The following is a 17186-nucleotide window of genomic DNA, read 5'->3' on the forward strand; positions in this document are numbered from 1 at the left end:
GAAAGCAGAAGTTGGATGAATGGTCCGTTTGGCAATTAAAATTCAATGCAAAGAAGTGCAAAGTGATGCACTTAGGGAGTAGAAATCCAAGGAAGACATACATGCTAGGCGGTGAGAATCTGATATGCACAGACAGGAAGAGGACTCTTGGGGTGATAGTATCTGAGGATCTGAAGGTGAAAAAACAGTGTAAGAAGGCGGTGGCCATAGCCAGAATGATGCTAGGCTGTATAGAGAGAGAAGAGGAAGGAGGTGTTGATGCCCCTGTACAAGTCGTTAGTGAGGCCCCACCTGGAGTATTGTGTTCAGTTTTGGAGGCCGTATCTTGCTAAAGATGTAAGAAGTCTTGAAGCAGTCCAAAGGAAGGTGACAAGAATGATATGGGGCTTGTGCCAAAGGACACATGAAAAGAGACTGGAAGACCTGAATATGTATACCCTAGAGGAGAGGAGGGACAGGGGAGATAAGATACAGCCATTTCAATACTTGAAAGGTATTAATATAGAAACAAATATTTTCCAGAGAAGGGAAAGTGGTAAAACTAGGGAACATGAATTGAGATTGTGGGGTGGTAGACTTAGAAGTAATGTCAGAAATTTTATTTTCAAAGAGGGGGTGGTTGATGCCTGGAATGCCCTCCCAAGGGAGGTGGTGGGAAAAAAAACCTATGGCGGTATTCAAAAAGGCGTGGGATGAACACAGAGGACCTCTAATTAGAACATGAATAATACAAAACAAAACTTAAAGGGTTGCATATGTGGTGTTGACAAAATCCTGATTGGAAAGGGTGAAAGGTATTAGTGCTTTCAAGGAAATCATCTAGTTGGGCGAGTACTACAGTTTCAAAACTTTTTTGAGAAAAAGGAGAGATTAGAGATAGGATGCAAATTAGAAGGTAAAGATGAGTCAAGAAGAGGTTTTTTCACCAAGGGATGGACCAGAGCGTGTTTCCATAGTGGGGAAAAGAACCAAAGGTGAGACTGGAATGCAGAAGGGGAAGAAATGGTGAAAGAGACAATTGACAAGGTAAGCAGGTCAAGGGGAGAGGAGGAGGGAGAGTGAACATTAAACGAGGACCAAGTTGCAGAAAGGGAAGCTTTAGGAGGAGGAGAGGATGAGGTAGGGGAAGGGGGAAGTGAAACAGTGACAGGGCTATGAGAGGAGGGACAAGAGACTGTCAGAGAGCATTGGTCTTGGAGGACCACCCGCTGATGAGAACTTCCAGAGGTAGGATAGTCACATTGTATAAAGGGGAACAGTATGGGCTGGAGCCATTTGTGCGAGGATACGATGGGCAACCTGTGGATGATTAATGGCAGATTTGATTCACTTAGAGAAATACTCACGTTTTGCATTCCAGACAGCTAGCCAAAACTCGTGAAAGTGTTTATGATAGGAAGAGAAAGTAGAGGGAATGAGCCGTTGGTGGCACTTTCTTTCGGCACGACGAAGACAATTCTGCAGGAGGCAAAGTCCAAGTCTCAGCATGCACTCGAATAAACCCCGGACTGGATCAACCCTGTCCTGCAAATCTGAATCCAGTTGGCAGCCATAACTATTAGGCTACTTCTTCACTCCAATTTGTTATGCCATGGCTGCTATAAAGGATTATCCAAAAAAAGGACAGAGAATAAAACTAACAATATCAGTACACCTCTGTACAGGCCCCTGGTGTGTCTTTGCCTTCAGTACTGCCTGAGGTTCTAGTCCTCGAAAAGGATATAAGGCAACTAGAAATGGTTCAGAGAAGGGGGGGGGGGGGGAATGCTAAAGTTGATGGACCACCTCCCTTACCGAGAAAAGCTAAGGGTTAAGAGCTTTCCACCATGGAGAAAACACGAGCAAGTTGATATGACAGGACTATAAAATTAGGAGCAGGGTGGAACTTATAAAGGTGGAATGGTTGTTTAACCTAACAACACAAAAACAAGAGGATACACCATGAAACTAATGACCAGCAAACAAATTGAAAGAATTTTTTTTAACTTACTGCATAAATAAGTTGTGGGATCTGTTATCAGAGAATGTTCAACATACTGTCAAGGCGACCCACATAGTGGGATTTAAAAGTGGATTGGCCAAGCTCCTGGAGGAAAGGTCCATAAAAAATTATTAGCTACGTAAATATGGGAGTACCACTGTTCATCTCTCTGGAAAGAAGCTACGGGAAATCAATTTTTTGGCATCTGCTGAGTACTTGCAAGGGGCCTGGATACTGACAGAAACAATGCTGGGCTCACTGGATCCTGCTGGATCTTTACTTATTATGGCTGGGTAATTCACATTATGATACTGGGAGTTCATAAACGTTTTCCTCAGCATTGAATATATGGATATCTATGTCTGCATGCCTACCTATAAAGAAAAAGTATGGTAGGTGGGTAATTAGTCATTTTATTTTCGGACTTTGTGAAGAAATTGGTGACTGACACAAGCCTCCCAATACAACCCACACAAAATGTTGCTTCACCGGAGGTCTGCCACAACCGGGAACCAATTTATGGTCAGAACGACTCTAACAAAGCCGTAAAATGATGTCAACCAAGTGACAAGTATTCTAACTTTGTTTTCATGAAGTAGGCTCTGTTATAATATTTTCATTTCTCAAACACGAAGACGTACGAACATTTAGCCATAGGGCTGGCAAAACGTAAAGCTTTCTATGAGGGCAAATGGTGTACGTTACATATCGTTCTTTCGTGCCTTTTTTCATGTTGCTCCATGTGGCTTTGCTTTGCGGTTTCTTTTTTCTCTGAATTCGTCTCTGGAAAGGATGAGATCGGATCCTTTGTCCTGAGCTAACACTTCGGATAAAGTGGAAACGCTTTTGCACGTTGCTTCCAAACAAAGCTCCAGGCTTTGTGCAGCGCCTGGTTTTTCCCTGTGGATCTGAGGCTCATTCACTTTTCTCTGGGAGGGCGATGTACTCCGGTAACAGCCTCCGGCTCCTACAGACAAACTCGTTCGCGTGATCTGCAATGATTGGAATTTGGGATGCAGATACAGTATAGACTATAAAGCAATATCAAAAAACCCCAACAATGTACATAAATTCAGTTTCTGCGCCACCTTAAGTCAGTTCATCATTGAAAAGTTAGGAAAATGACCTTGCCGCCCTCTTAGGAACCACAAGGAATGAAAACATTGAAGCTTACAAATTTAAGCTGCACAGGGAGGTGGAGGGGGGTAGGGACGAAAACTTAACCGCTTGTTTTTGTTTTAAAACTTTTCCATTCCTAAAAGTAAGAAGAAACCCCGGGGCACAAATAATGGAAGAAGAAAACCTACAAGATCATAGCATAGGTGCCAACTCTGTGGGTGAGGGGGCGTGTGAGAAGCACCTTCAATAAAGCAAAGCCCATCACTGTAAGTAGGAAAGGGGCTTTTGAGTTGCGTTTTAGCACCCCGATCATTAATGAAAAGTTGGCGCTACCGAAAGAAAGGCTAAGCACACAAAAATAACAGTATATGATACCTTTTTGTTGGTACAAACCACACGAAATCTCGCTCTATGGAAACCGGCAGATGAAGCTGCACAGAGCCGTATCAGGGGAGTATTCCCGAGCGCTCGCAGCCAATGAGAGGCCCAGGAGGAGGAGGAGCCACGCCCACGAGCACGGGGAGTGGGTGGGCGGAGCACGCTCGGCGAGCGGTGCGGTCCCGGCAGTGCGGCTCGCGGCCAGCTGAGCTCAGCCCTGCTAGAGGCGCGTGTAGGCTCCTCGTGCCCCGAGGGAGGGCTGCTGCATCCCTTTTCCTTTCTTTCAACTGCAGCTCTTCCTCCTTCAAGCCTCTCTCTTGGGTTTTCTTAGAGTGTCCCTGGATTGCCAGCTAATTAGTGAATTACCCCAAGGAGAAGGCAAAATGAGCCAAGCTTTCTGCTCAGCTGCCACGGGCAAAACCTAGAAGGTGATCTCTGCTGTAGATCCACCTGGCACCTCTGCTGTCCTCACTGAGCCCCCCCCCCCCCTCACGTCCCTCCTCCCGTCCGCTTCAGCTTTGTGTCACAAGGACTCGGGTGCAAATCTCGCCACCGAGATGTGCGACATGATCGGAGCGCCGCAACCGGCCGAGAAAATCAGCAAAATGAAAAAGCTCCGCAGAACTTTATCGGAGAGTTTCAGCCGGATAGGTAAGTGGCAGATCCCACTGTTCAAGGGGTTTTCTTCTCCCTTCTTTCTAGGCTGACAGAGCAGAGCATTCCAAACGAACTGGCTTTGTCAAGACTGACTTCCGTTTTCTGAACTTTGAAGAGAAAAAATATTTTTGGTATGCGCTGGCCTCAAATGCAGATGTTGAGAACCAGAGACAGCGGCAGTGGCCGCGGCCAGTCTGCAGGAAAAAGCAGATTGCAGATTCGATTTTAAACTTATTTAAAAAAAAAAAATGAATTATATCACTTCCCCCCCTTAAATGTGCCCGGCTTTAGATGAACATAAATGAGGAGGGTGGTAGATTCTGACCAAGCCGTTGATGCTATTTGGCATCTTAGTTGTGGTTGGCAAATAATTTTATAAATATAGCAGTATCAAAATGCACCCAAATTAAGCAGTGCTTCTTCACCTCTCTCTCTTGCTTAACATGTTTTCGAAGTAAACTTCACTGGGAAATATTTGAGGTCAAAATACTACACGACCATGTATTGGACACAGTAAAATGTATAAAAAGGCTGTGCTGATTCAGGGCATTTTATTGTCATGATAGCTTGGTTAAAATAAAAAAAAAGAGTCAGTCAACATGTAATGAGTTTAATAACAGTAAAATAAAATGACATAATATAGAAGATGCACTGAGAAGGACAGTTTCCAGACTTTGATGTTGACTTGTACTGGTCGAGGACGGTGTGGCTAAGGTTTTGTATAGACAGAGTAAAATGTGCTGTATGTTTCTAAGGTGTACATCAGTAGGTGTTCTGCAGAGCACACGCTTCTAAGCTGTGGTTCAGTAGGTTGAAAAGCCTTTGTTTTGGGAGGAAGGACTTTCCTGAACTTTTGTCTACATGGATAATGCCATTTTACCAAAGGCACAGGTAAAGATTTTCATACCTGCTGGAGCAGGACAGTGCATTCTTTAAAGTCATGAAGGCTGAACATAGAAAGTTGTTCAGGCAGGGAGGGAGTACTATCTTGGTCCATTTTCTAAGACTATAAAAGTTAAAAGTACAAAAAAATATCAAGTTGAAACTTCTGCATCAGCATGGTGTTAAGGATAAGGAACAGGGTGACTGAAATAATAGACCTCTCTTGCACTGAATGAGACTTAATTTCCTAGTTGCATTCCAGTTATCAAAAAAAAAAAAAGTTTGATAGAAAAGCATTCTGGTTTTGGAGCTACCAGGCACTCCCCTTTTGTACCCAGTAGCTAGAGATGTCCTGTGCCACCTCTTCCATGTATTTGAGTAGAATAGAGACTGAGCCAGTATTTGACTGCACTCACTGCTGGGCTTAAAATGGATCACTAGCTCAAGAGCCACAACTTCACACTAGGGTACTGAATCAATTAAACATGTTCAGTCTATTTCTGATGTCTGCTTAATTTACTTGCATGTGCCTGTTTTGATGTGAGAACTTATCTCAAATGCTGCAGAGTCAACACAGCAGAGGAAGACTAAACTGTATTGTTTTCCTTTATCCTTTATCACACACAATACAATGAAGATTTTATTGTGGCAGGTTTATTGTTATAATTTTTTTTGTAAAAGAGAAAACTGCATCATAGCCTGATATTCCCTAGCTAGCTGAATCTATAACACTTAAAATCCAGTTTGATAAGGGCATGATATGAGCAAAGAAAGGAATGTACAGTATTTGTTCAATGCCTCTGTGTTTTTACCATCGACAAATTAAAGTATCACTAAAACACAGCTGATCCAGAATACAGCCATACCTCAGACTATATTTACAGGCGCAGATACAAAAGGCTTGACCACAAGACAGTTCTTAAAGATTCGCCCTTTATGAATTTCATTTTCTCTTCTTGGAAAAACACAGACATTTATATTGAACACATGGTAATGTACAAGAGAGCTAAATTAACCCATTTGATAACCTGGGATCTGTCACATCCATCATTTAAAGCTTTAACATTTGCACATCTTTCATAATCACATCCTAACACAGTAATTACCTTTAAAAACATACACAAATCTTTACTTCATTCCTTTACCTCATATTGGGAATGAAAGTCTTCAAGCAGTAGAACTCTGTGGTAATGGTGGAGTAGGTTAGTGGTTAGAGGAGCAGGAAAAGTGGGGTTCAAATCCAGCTTTCCCCACTGCTGCTCGGTGTGATCTTGAGAATGTCATTTCACCCTCCGTTGCCTCAGGTACAACTTAGATCACAAAAGAAATGATGTGTATAACTGCTTCTAACTTGAATTCAGATTTGGTAAAAATGAGTAATAGACTCTAAATCCAAGCACTGTGGCTGGTTACAGTGGCTGGTTACCCAGCTTCTGCTGTGCTACCTCAGCATGCAATGGAACCGCAGTTCTTGCATAATGACCACAACATTTTGGAACTCAGTAATTGTAGTTTATTATTATTTTTTTTTTACATACTTGGGTGGAAGGTTTAGATGAAGGGGAAAAGGTGGGAGTTTATCACATAGGGGAAAATTCTGAGTAGCTGCAAATGAAGACTCAGGCTGCCGTAGCCCTGTAGAGAGGCCTGCTCTGATTGTACAGGAACGGCACAAACTGATTATTTGTTAGTTTCTGTTTCTCACCTGATTTGCTACCTCTCTCTTCAGTCCAGAATGACTGCTCTTGGTCAGGCTCCACTGACTGTAGCACCCTGCCAAAAGCCTCTGTGCGTGCACACTGAGCCTGCCCTGTAGGTGTCAGTATTGTGCAGTAGCTGGATCCCTTTCTTCCCTGGATCTTTAATGGCTGCCTCTCATTTTTCTATTGACTTCTGTTTAATCCTGAGGCAACATTCGTGGGTTGCTGTGCTGATCTTTACCTGTACACCATGGAGGCATTGCATAGAAACATTGCACAGAAACACTTCTGCCCTAGCTGAGATAAAATGTTATCATCTCTTTGACCTCGTGTGCAAGTTTCTTTAAATTACTACTACTACTACTCATTTATATACTACTACTACTACTTAACACTTCTATAGCGCTACAAGGCATATGCAGCACTGTACACCATACATGTAAAGACAGTCCTTGCTCAAAGAGCTTACAATCTAAATAGCGCTACTAGATGTACGCAGCGGTGTACACATTATATGCAGGTACTTTTTCTGTTCTTAGAGGGCTCACAATCAAATGGGCTGATGATCAGAAGCAAACACGGATGCTGGAGGTCAATAACGCCATACTAGCACCTGTGTTTGCTCCCGCCCAATGATCGGAGCCAGTTTGCGCATGTAATAACTTGCTTGCCGTCTCTGAATGCTAATTGCATAGAAATGCTTGCAAACAAGGGTCTCGCGCATTCAGCTCAGAGCTGGCATTAGGGTTTGCTAGCGAGGTAGGAATGAGGGAGACCCCACTGAAGAAATGTGATTTTCTCCCGGACCTGGGAAACCTAAGTCTGCCTCTTCGCCAAAACACAAGACCTGGAGGTCCAGTGGACCTCCAGGCCCCCCCATCTCCAAAGCACAAAACCCCTGGTGATCCAGTGGGACCGCTAGCTTCCCGCCCAACCCCCCCCCCCTCCACATTGCACAAAAAAACACCCTGGTGGTCCAGTGGGACCACTATCTATCTGTCTGCCCCTTTCCATCCCGGGCGGCCTACCTCTCCGTAGAGGTGGTAGTAGTTGGGGGAGGGAGAGACTAGCACTCTCTCCCTTCTCTTTGGGCGCCTTTCCAAAATGGTGGCGTCCCGTCCTGCCTGGTTCATCCTGGGAACTGCGCGGGGCTTTCAATCATCTGCCCGTGAGTGAATTCTTTCAAAAAGGTGGTAAATAAATAACATATAAATCGAGCATAAGAGCGAAAAATGGACTCTGTGAAAGAAGATTTTTAAAAAGTAAAGGTGAGGCCGGCACAGAAAGGATACACACAGGAATCTGTTAAACATATGAAATATAATAAGGGAGAAAAGAAAGGGGTGAAGACGCAACACAAGTAAAGATGAATGTTTTGAAGAATTTAGCTAGGGCACCGCTTTTTAGCAGTTAAACCAATTCCATTATATTCAGTCACTAAGAGTGTGTTGTGTGAAAGCCACACTGAGATCCCTATGGAGGTTCTGTGGTGGTCAGGCATCACATTGAATCTGATTGGTGGTCACTTCTGCTTTAAATTTGGTTACTGCCACTTTTTCTGAATTGTACAATGGGGCTGGGGGAGGGGTTAAGGGTGTTGCACTGGCAGCTTGCAGTTCCTTTTAGTGCACCCAGTGGGTCCTGTCGGGGGACCCCTACAGCCAGACCTTGTCCCTTTGTTCTGGAGGTACTGCACGTTTAAGTGAGACATTGTGTTAAGATTCTGTGAGTGCAGTGTGCTAAATATCATAGCGCACCTGCTCAGATCATCACAGCCCAGCTGAGGTTGGGCCTTGCTGAGCCACTGCTGAAACAAGCTTCAGATTCAGTGAAAACCGTTTGTTTTTATTTTCTTATCCTACTTTTCTGTGCTTTTAATGGCATTCAAGGTGTAAATGCCTCTTCCAGATAATGTCATTATGTATACATTGGAGCTTTGAAGAAGTTCTAAACTCATCCCTCTAGTTGGAATAAAGACTGGTTTCTGATATGCACTATTAGTTAGTCCTTGTACACAGCTCAAAGAATTGTCTGTAATTGGCCCTTTCACCAGGTTTCCCCACCTTGCAGTGCTGTTTTTGGTTTTATTATGAAATCTTGCACTGAATGGCCTCAATTAAATGGCTAATATGTTTTGGAAATCAGTAAAGCTATTTTTTAAAGTAGTATTTCAGCCTAGAATGTGAAAAGTTGGCAAGGTTACCTCTGTTTTAAAAGAATAATCACATATAATTAGTGCCCTGTATTTTTAATAGGCAAGAGCACGTGATCAAACAAGTTTCAAGTTTATTCAAAAAGTAGGAAAGCCAGTGCTGGGCAGACTTCTACGGTCTGTGCCCTGATAGAGGCTGAATAAATTTGGATAGGCTGGAGTGAAGCTATTCAGGGGCTTTGATGTTAACTTCGACAGTCTATGTCCTATGAGTGGAGGAGTGGCCTAGTGGTTAAGGTGGTGGACTTTGGTCCTGAGGAACTGAGTTCGATTCACGGCATAGGCAGCTCCTTGTGACTCTGGGCAAGTCACTTAACCCTCCATTGCCTGCCGCATAGAGCCTGCCATGAGTGGGAAAGTGCAGGGTACAAATGTAACAAAAAAAAAAATGGTATATGGTATGAAGAGATACATATGATGTACTTCTTCATACCATATGCAAAGCATTTATCTTATTGCACAGACTGGATGGACCATACAGGTCTTTATCTGCCGTCATCTACTATGTTACTATATAAATTTTCTATCCTGCCCATCAGAGCTCTATTTGAGCATCTTACGAGGGTAAGAAAATAGAAAAGAGGGTTTAAACCAAACAGAAAAAAGAAAGTCAAGGATAGAGGGGTGGTACTACAATATTCATAGGAAAGCAGAAGGGGGGGCAGGGAACACACACACAGGGGGTAAGCGGTGCAGTCCCAGTCTTGCCTCTGGCACACTCCACCGCAAGAAATCAATTGTAGGCATTGGCAAAAAGAAAACTTTTTAGACCTATTTTAAATTGCTGTAAGGACAATGTAGATTTAAGGTGTTGTGGGAGTTTATTCCACAACTTAGGATCCTGAACAGAGAAAACTGTATGGCAGGTGGTGTACACCATTTTGTGGAACAGGGGGAGAATGAGACAGTTTTGTTGTGAGCATCGTAGTGATCTGGTTGGGCAGTAAGAGGTCAGGAGTCATGAAAGAAATAGTTGTTCACTAGAGCTATGGATCTTATGCACAAGTAGTAAGATCTTATATGTGATGTGGTGGGAAAGCCTCAGCCAGTGGACCACTTTGAGAAGGGTCCGGTAATAAGTTTGATGGCAGTGTTTTGTATTAGTTGAAGACGCTTGAGACCCTTAACCTTGATTCGCTGATAGAGCATTGCAGTAATTGACTTGGCTGATGACAAATGAATGAGGATATTAAGTGCTGAGAGGCGTAGTAGGGATCATATAGAGCAAATCATGCGTAGTTTGAAGAATGAACTTTTCACAGCCATAGAAATCTGTAAAGCTAAGGGAGTTATCATTGATTATCCCCAAGATAAACAACACAGAATGAACTTGCCTCAGCTCCCATATTATTCAACCACTGGATCCTATACATGTCACACAAATTCGAGCATAGATCGCAGATGGGCATGCAAACTAATTAATCAGGTGCTAACAAATCAGTTATTGGGGTTAATTAACGCTAATTTGCATCAATTTGGATTTGCGCATAGATCTGCCTTCACTCTCTTATAACACCTAAATTGTCTCGTGCGCAACTCAAAAGGGGGAAAGGCTGTGGGAGGGTTGTGAGCGGGTCAGGGGTGTTCCCAGAAATTAGGCGAGATGTTACAGAGTACTTGGATTTGCGCACCCAACTTCCGTCAGTTGGGAGTGAGGATTTACATCAGGTTTCAGCAGGTGTAAGTCTTTGTGCAGAATTCTGGGTGCAGGAATCCACTCTAGGTGCTATTCTGTAAAAGTTACTTAACCTTAAGCCACCTTTTGTAGAACTGGCACTTAGGGAGTAATTCTATAAATAGTGCTCACAGTTAGGTGCATCACAAACATCAAAGGTGACCCAGGAGAATGAAGAACAGACAAAGCAGTTTTTATTGGAGAGGGACACAACTTGGCCAGGTTTCGGCTTTGCCTTCGTCAGGGGTCACCAGATTTGTCCAAATAAACCTTGGGTGTATATGAGGGAATGTAACTTTTTTTGCCAGCTTTTGTGCACGTTTGCTTTTTAGATCTTTTTGAGATGGTGAGTTTAGCAACTGCCCTTAAAGTTTGGGACCCGCCCATGCGCCTTCCATGGCCACGCCCTTTTTTGAGGTGCACTTGAGACAACTTGGGCACGCAGTGTTCTAGAATAGCACACAGTCAGATCTGCGCACAAACAATAATTGATTGTCAGTGGCTTGTTATCTAATTAGTTTGCAAATTTGGGCAACCTTTATAGAATCCGTGGTTAGCATGGATCTTAGCGGTGCCTGACCTTTTGGGCTTCATGTACTGAATCTGTCTCTCAGTGTATTATCTCATTCTCTGGCAGCTTTAGGGATTTTCATAAAAAGGTGCTTTGCTCCTTGCAGTACCACCCCTTGGAGTGGCTGAAGTGATGTGGTCAGTGGCACTCCACAAGATAAGATGGAGATATGGAAGATAAACCCCGGTAAGCTAAGCTTCTATCAAATAAGATCATTTATGACATTATTTTATCACTTAGCTTTATTTTACTCTGAGGTAAGAACACACTTTCAACACAGAACAACTATTTTTATTTCTCAGGCATGCTTCTTTGTTTGTCTAGAAGAAATGGTGATAATTGCCTGAAAGGGCAGTGAGTACAGTAACTATCTTGGACAAGATTCATAATCACTTTCAACCCAGAAAAACCAATCTCAAGTGACAGTATCATACAGGGGGACTTTAAGAGAAAAACTGCTATTCCTTTAAAGGTTATTTCTGTATAGAGTAGAGACTCGGGGAACTGTAAATTCTGGCGTACGAACATTTTGTTGCAGAGTCACTTCATCACGTAACACTTCCTCACTGAGCCAGTTTTCATTGCGCGACACTTCATCACATTAAAGTTAAATGTATTCAGATTATATGCATGGAAAACTTGGGGCAAATGGAGGGGGCGTGCCAGCACACATCTGCGCCTGTTCTTTTGTGCCTAATTAATGAGTCTCGACAAAACTTCTTACACACAAAATTATTGTAAGGCTCATATTTAGATGCAGAAGAACAACGTTTTCATCATCTTAATCTGCCACTTCATCACTTGACACCTCACCACCACAGACATTTCATCAGAACATAAAAACATAAGGGTAGTCATACTGGATCAGACCAGTGGTCCATCTAGCCCAGTATCCTGTTTTCCAAACAGTGGCCAGAAACCCAAATTGTGTCAACACTCCATACTACAAATCCCAGGGCAAGCAATTGCTTCCCATGTCTGTCTCAATAGTAGACTATGGACTTTTCCTCCAGGAATTTGTCCAAACCTTTTTAAAACCCAGATACATTAACTGCTGTTACCACCTCTGGCAAAGAATTCCAGAGCTTACATTTTTGTTTACTGAAAAAAATATTTCCTCCTATTTGTTTTAAAAGTATTTCCATATAACTTCCTTGAGTGTCCCCTAGTCTTTGTACTTTTGAAATGAGTGAAAAATCGATTTACTTCTACTCATTCTACTCCACTCAGGATTTTGTAGACCTCAATCATATCTCCCCTAACCTCTTTAGCCTTTCCTCATACATTAAAATTATATGTGTAGAACCTGGAAAACTTGCAGCAAATAGGGGTGGGGTGGGGAGAGCATGCCGGTAATCACAGCTTCTTTGTGCGCATGTCCAAAGGAAAACGGAGGTGCCAGCACACATTGGCTTCTGTTCTTTTGCATCTAAATGTAAGCCTTGCTAAAAGCATACTAAATCCATGTACCCTTGATTCTCTTTCCTGTTTTATCTACACATGTATCCATAATGCTACCTCACTTCCTCCCCTCACTCTGTTCTCATTCTCCCCACCCCACCTGTGATATGTACTATGCAATTGCCTGCTGGTGATAAACTGTCGTGGTTTTGATTTGTCATCATCTTTGAAAGTTTCCCATGCATATTCATTGTGCATTATGTAGTATGTGCTATTATAAATGTAAATACCTTTTGCTTAACTTACCGTGCAAGTTTGCCATGCATATAATTTGAGTACATTTAGCTTTCTGCATGGGATGAAGGGTCGGGTAATGGAAACGCTGTTCTTCACCTAAATATGAGCCTTGCTAAAAACTTCTTACAAGTAAAATTTTCACAAAGCTCATATATAGGCATAAAAGAACAAGTGTGGATGTGTGCTGGTATGCCCCTCCCATTTGCCACAAGTTTTCTGTGCATATAATTTGAATATATTTAGCTTGAATACATGATGAAGTGTCTGTGATGAAATGTCATTAAACTGTAAAATTTTTTCTTTGCATGGTTGAATGGTATTTATTTATTTGGATTTTGCTCACACCTTTTTCAGTAGTAGCTCAAGGTGAGTTACATTCAGGTACACTGGATATTTCTCTGTCCCAGGAGGGCTCACAATCTAAGTTTGTACCTGAGGCAATGGAGTGTTAAGTGACTTGCCCAGGATCACAAGGAGCAGCAGTGGGATTTGAACTGGCCAACGCTGGATTGTAAGAGTGGTGCTCTAACCACTAGGCCACTGCTCCACTCCCAATGTATCATTTTCTTTTCTCTAGATTTTGAGGTGCTAAGCCAGTTTAGATAATTATTTTATATATATATATATATCATGAATGGATAGCCCAGATATGCATATATGTTAATTCTGCCACTGTGTATAATCCTCTGACGGATCATTTTAATCAGTACTGCAAGTTAAACTCCCATTACTGCACATAATTTACTTTGGGGTCCATTGCAGAGAATGGGCCTTGTGATAAGTAAGACACATTAGTGGCATTAACACACAATGTTAGCAAACGATCCTCTGAATATCTTTAATTCTGATCAACATTATCTGTCTCTGTTTTCTAGTGAGCTCACCTTATCGGTTGGGCACCTGGGATATCCCCTGAAGTTTCTGGTGATGAGAAGTGTTTGGTGCTACAGAAGAGGCTGAGAACCCCTTGGTGCAGCAGTTGGCCGGCCATCTTCCTGAGGCTACCTGTTTCTCTGACTTTAAATAAAACTCTTTCTATACCTGCATTTATGATTGGTGTTCTGCAGTAGTGGTGCATTTGTATGTGACTGTTATTACACTGCTCATTAAAACTAAAAAACTAAAACTAAAAACGGAATTGCTTGACCTCTCTCTAGAGTTCGTTGTCTCTGTTCTTATGGGTTCTTTACCCCAGTCGGGCTGAACTCCAACAATAGCTTTTTCCTCTGTACTGAAAAGCTTAAGGGAAAAACATGGATGTCTGTCCTTTCTCTCTCATTACTAGTTCACTTCCTCTACTCAAAATCCTTTATTCTATAAGGGATGGAGTTTGACAGGGTTTCTGCTTGCCTGTTTGTTCTTGTTCCTGTCTTCCCCAATAGTTCAGGATGTGGAACAGGTGCTGTTTGCAGTCACTGACACATTTCTCGGTTTTTAGGATTTTCACTACAGCCCCAACACACATACACATATGGGAGCTGTCCTGACAAAAGACCAGCTCAAAAGACCCTGGTTTTATAGTGAAGTTATTCACTATTGGGGAACCAAAATGAACAAATGAAGTTCTGCTAAAGGTTAGGTCACTGATTTCACATTCCTTTGAGGGTTGAACCTCTGTGATTTATCATGACTTTATAGCCAGTCAGCACCATTCCATTCTTTTACAGCTGCTTAAGTGTTCACAGCTCCTCAGTCAGTTAAACTAACCAGTGTTAACATAGGCAGGTGGCACACTCATTCTGTCAGGTCTAGAACACAATACATGCAATATAGCAAATTTTTACTTTATTGATGTAACAGAAACACACAGAGGTTGCATGTATTAAATGTGGAAACATAAGCCGCAGTTTTATTTAAGCAATTCAATAACCAAATTAAAGGAAGCACTCGAGCCCATGCAAGCCAGTAGTCCGTCTATAGCCTTTCCGTACCTTGCAACCAGCTAGGGAGGTATTCCATACTTCATGTACACCTTGGCTCGCCATGTGCTCCCTGCTGTGCACCAGCTAGGCATGATAAACAGGACCACCACCCCATGCCAGCCTCAGTCTTATTGTCTGGTGGCCCATAATCATTTGCCTGTGTGCTGTTGTTGGGCATATGTTTATTTGGGCTCGCAATCAAATTTACTTCAAGCATCTGCTAGAATTCAAGATTGAGGTGAAAAATGCAAAAGTGTTTATAGGAAAGCTTTGCAGTGTGATATGAATTAAGAGAAACACAGAGGGTAAGACCCAATTTTAAATTCTTTCTTGCTGTTTTTTTTTTTGTGGTATACCAGATTCTCGCTTATTCATAGGAATCACGAAAGGAGACCCACTTGTGTGCAGCAACCAAAATCCAACACACAGACAACGTTGTTTAATAATGTTAATAAGGAAGAAAAAAAAATCCATTCAAACCTGATTGTCTGTGATCTCAGTTGGATGACCAGAAACAGGGCACAGTTGTGGCTTCAGTAGTGTTTGCCCACTGCTGGGTACTTGTAACCTCCTTGACCTGTACCGGAAGCAGAAACTCTGACTCAACACTGTTGATAGCCAGGTCCTGGCATGCCCCAGCAAAATGGCAACACTGATTTTCTAGATGCTAAGCAGCCGGAGCTTGCAATAATCAAAAACCTTGTGATCAGGGCCGTGCCAATGCAGTGAGCGGGGTAAGCAAGGCAGGGGGGCGCCTGCTTTCGAGGGGCGCTGCTGCCCTGTGGTCCCTGCCTTCCACTCATTTGCAAAATCTTTTACCTGAAGTTGAAATTGCCCCTGCCCTCCTTTTCATGGGAAACCAGAAGTGAAAGCAACGCAGTAGTATTCACTGAGGCAGGCAGGCTCTTTGTTATTTGAAAAAATGCAACCAAATTGCTATATATGCTGTGGTTTGGGGCTAATTCCTCACTCAGGGTGAGCTTCAGAGCTTGAACAGCATTTAAATTAAAGAGAACCTGAAATTTTAAAAGTGCTAAAAATAAGTTTTAAAAGTATTTGTATTAAATCTAATTGCAGAATTCAGGTGCTGGGAGTCTGTACTTGGTTGTCATATGCTCAGATTTGTTTAAATCATATGCAAATTAGTCCGTTTTGGGAGGTTCTCATTTGCATCTTTATGAATAAAAAATGATGGAAGTGTTTACAGCCTTAATGTTAGGGCATGGCTCTGATCAAAAGTGTGAAGTTTGGTCCAAAAACGAAGGGTTTATCTAGTGTTTTTCACTAAAAATTCCCATTACAGTGTCTGTATGTTAATCTGCGTTCAAATAGAGCTCTCTGATTGGATGATCAGCTTCTGTTAGAAATCTGCGGGGGAAGGGAACAGAGTGAGACAGCAACTGACCGTCGGGTTTGGCCAAGAGAGACATGCAGCTGTGAGTTCCTGTGTGTGTGTTGACTGAAATTATAAAAGACTGCCAGATTATGTGGTAAATGAGAAAATATGAATGAAAAGAGGTTGGTGGAGATTGAAGTTTGAGGTTTCTCTAGTGAAAAAGGATCTGAATATTTCAGGATTACTTGAAGTTTATGAAGAATAGAAAAGGGTGAATTTCAGTTTAAGAGTGTTTAAATCCTATAAGCTATATAAAGGCTAGGTAGATTTAAGTGACTGTAAGCAAGGAAACCTTAATATTTGATCTGAAATAAATATTTGATCTGAGATAGTTGATCAGAGACAAATGTTTGATCTGAATTATATCCTTTGGTGCAAAGGAGATTAGAAAAAGAATCTTTGGAAACTAAGAGGACTTTGCTCACATTTTGAATTAGCATTCCTATTTTGAGTTGGAAATCTTTGAAGTGTTATGAAAATACATTTTGCTTTAATGAAATTGCTAAACTTTAGAGTCAGAGACTTATCAATGAGGGATACATACAGTGCTATTTTTTCCTGAGGTTCGGCTTACTTGCCTGCTCCCTTCTGTTCCTGCTCTGCTAGACAGGGGGGGGGGGGGGCGCCAACTGATAGTCTGCAGGGGGGCACCAGAGACCCTAGGCACGGCCCTGCTTGTGATGTTAGTGTTATGGTTCCACCCTTGTTCAGGACAACAGTATATGGCTCACAATCTTAACTTTTTCATTTCCTCTTACATCAAGATCTTAGGTGAAAGCCCTTCACCTGGCTTGCTTACTTCCTCGCAAATTAAACACGGCCTGCTGTCATCAACCATATACCAGACTGGTACTGCAAGCCATATGTCTGGCCAAAGCAGCCCTAAACTCACCAACATACGGCAGATCCAAACTGCTGCATAAAGGAAATTGGAGGTTAGCCAGCGTTGCACCAGATTAAACTACCTGACCTGAAAACAACCAGAGCTAAGTCGG

At 42.4% G+C, this 17186-nt stretch overlaps 1 protein-coding gene across 3 annotated transcripts in view; it reads left to right on the forward strand.

Annotated features, from left to right (window-relative positions):
* The first annotated feature begins 3667 nt into the window (after window positions 1–3667).
* Window positions 3668–17186, forward strand: part of CDK14 (cyclin dependent kinase 14) — an 857524-nt gene continuing 844005 nt past the window's right edge. For all 3 annotated transcript variants that reach the window (XM_030200090.1, XM_030200096.1, XM_030200123.1), the window contains exon 1: window positions 3668–4129. In XM_030200090.1, the coding sequence (XP_030055950.1) occupies window positions 4036–4129 (94 nt within the window). In that variant the 5' untranslated portion in view covers window positions 3668–4035. The remainder of the gene's footprint in view (window positions 4130–17186) is intronic.

Source organism: Microcaecilia unicolor, chromosome 1 (assembly GCF_901765095.1).
Source record: "Microcaecilia unicolor chromosome 1, aMicUni1.1, whole genome shotgun sequence".
Lineage (NCBI taxonomy): Eukaryota > Metazoa > Chordata > Amphibia > Gymnophiona > Siphonopidae > Microcaecilia > Microcaecilia unicolor.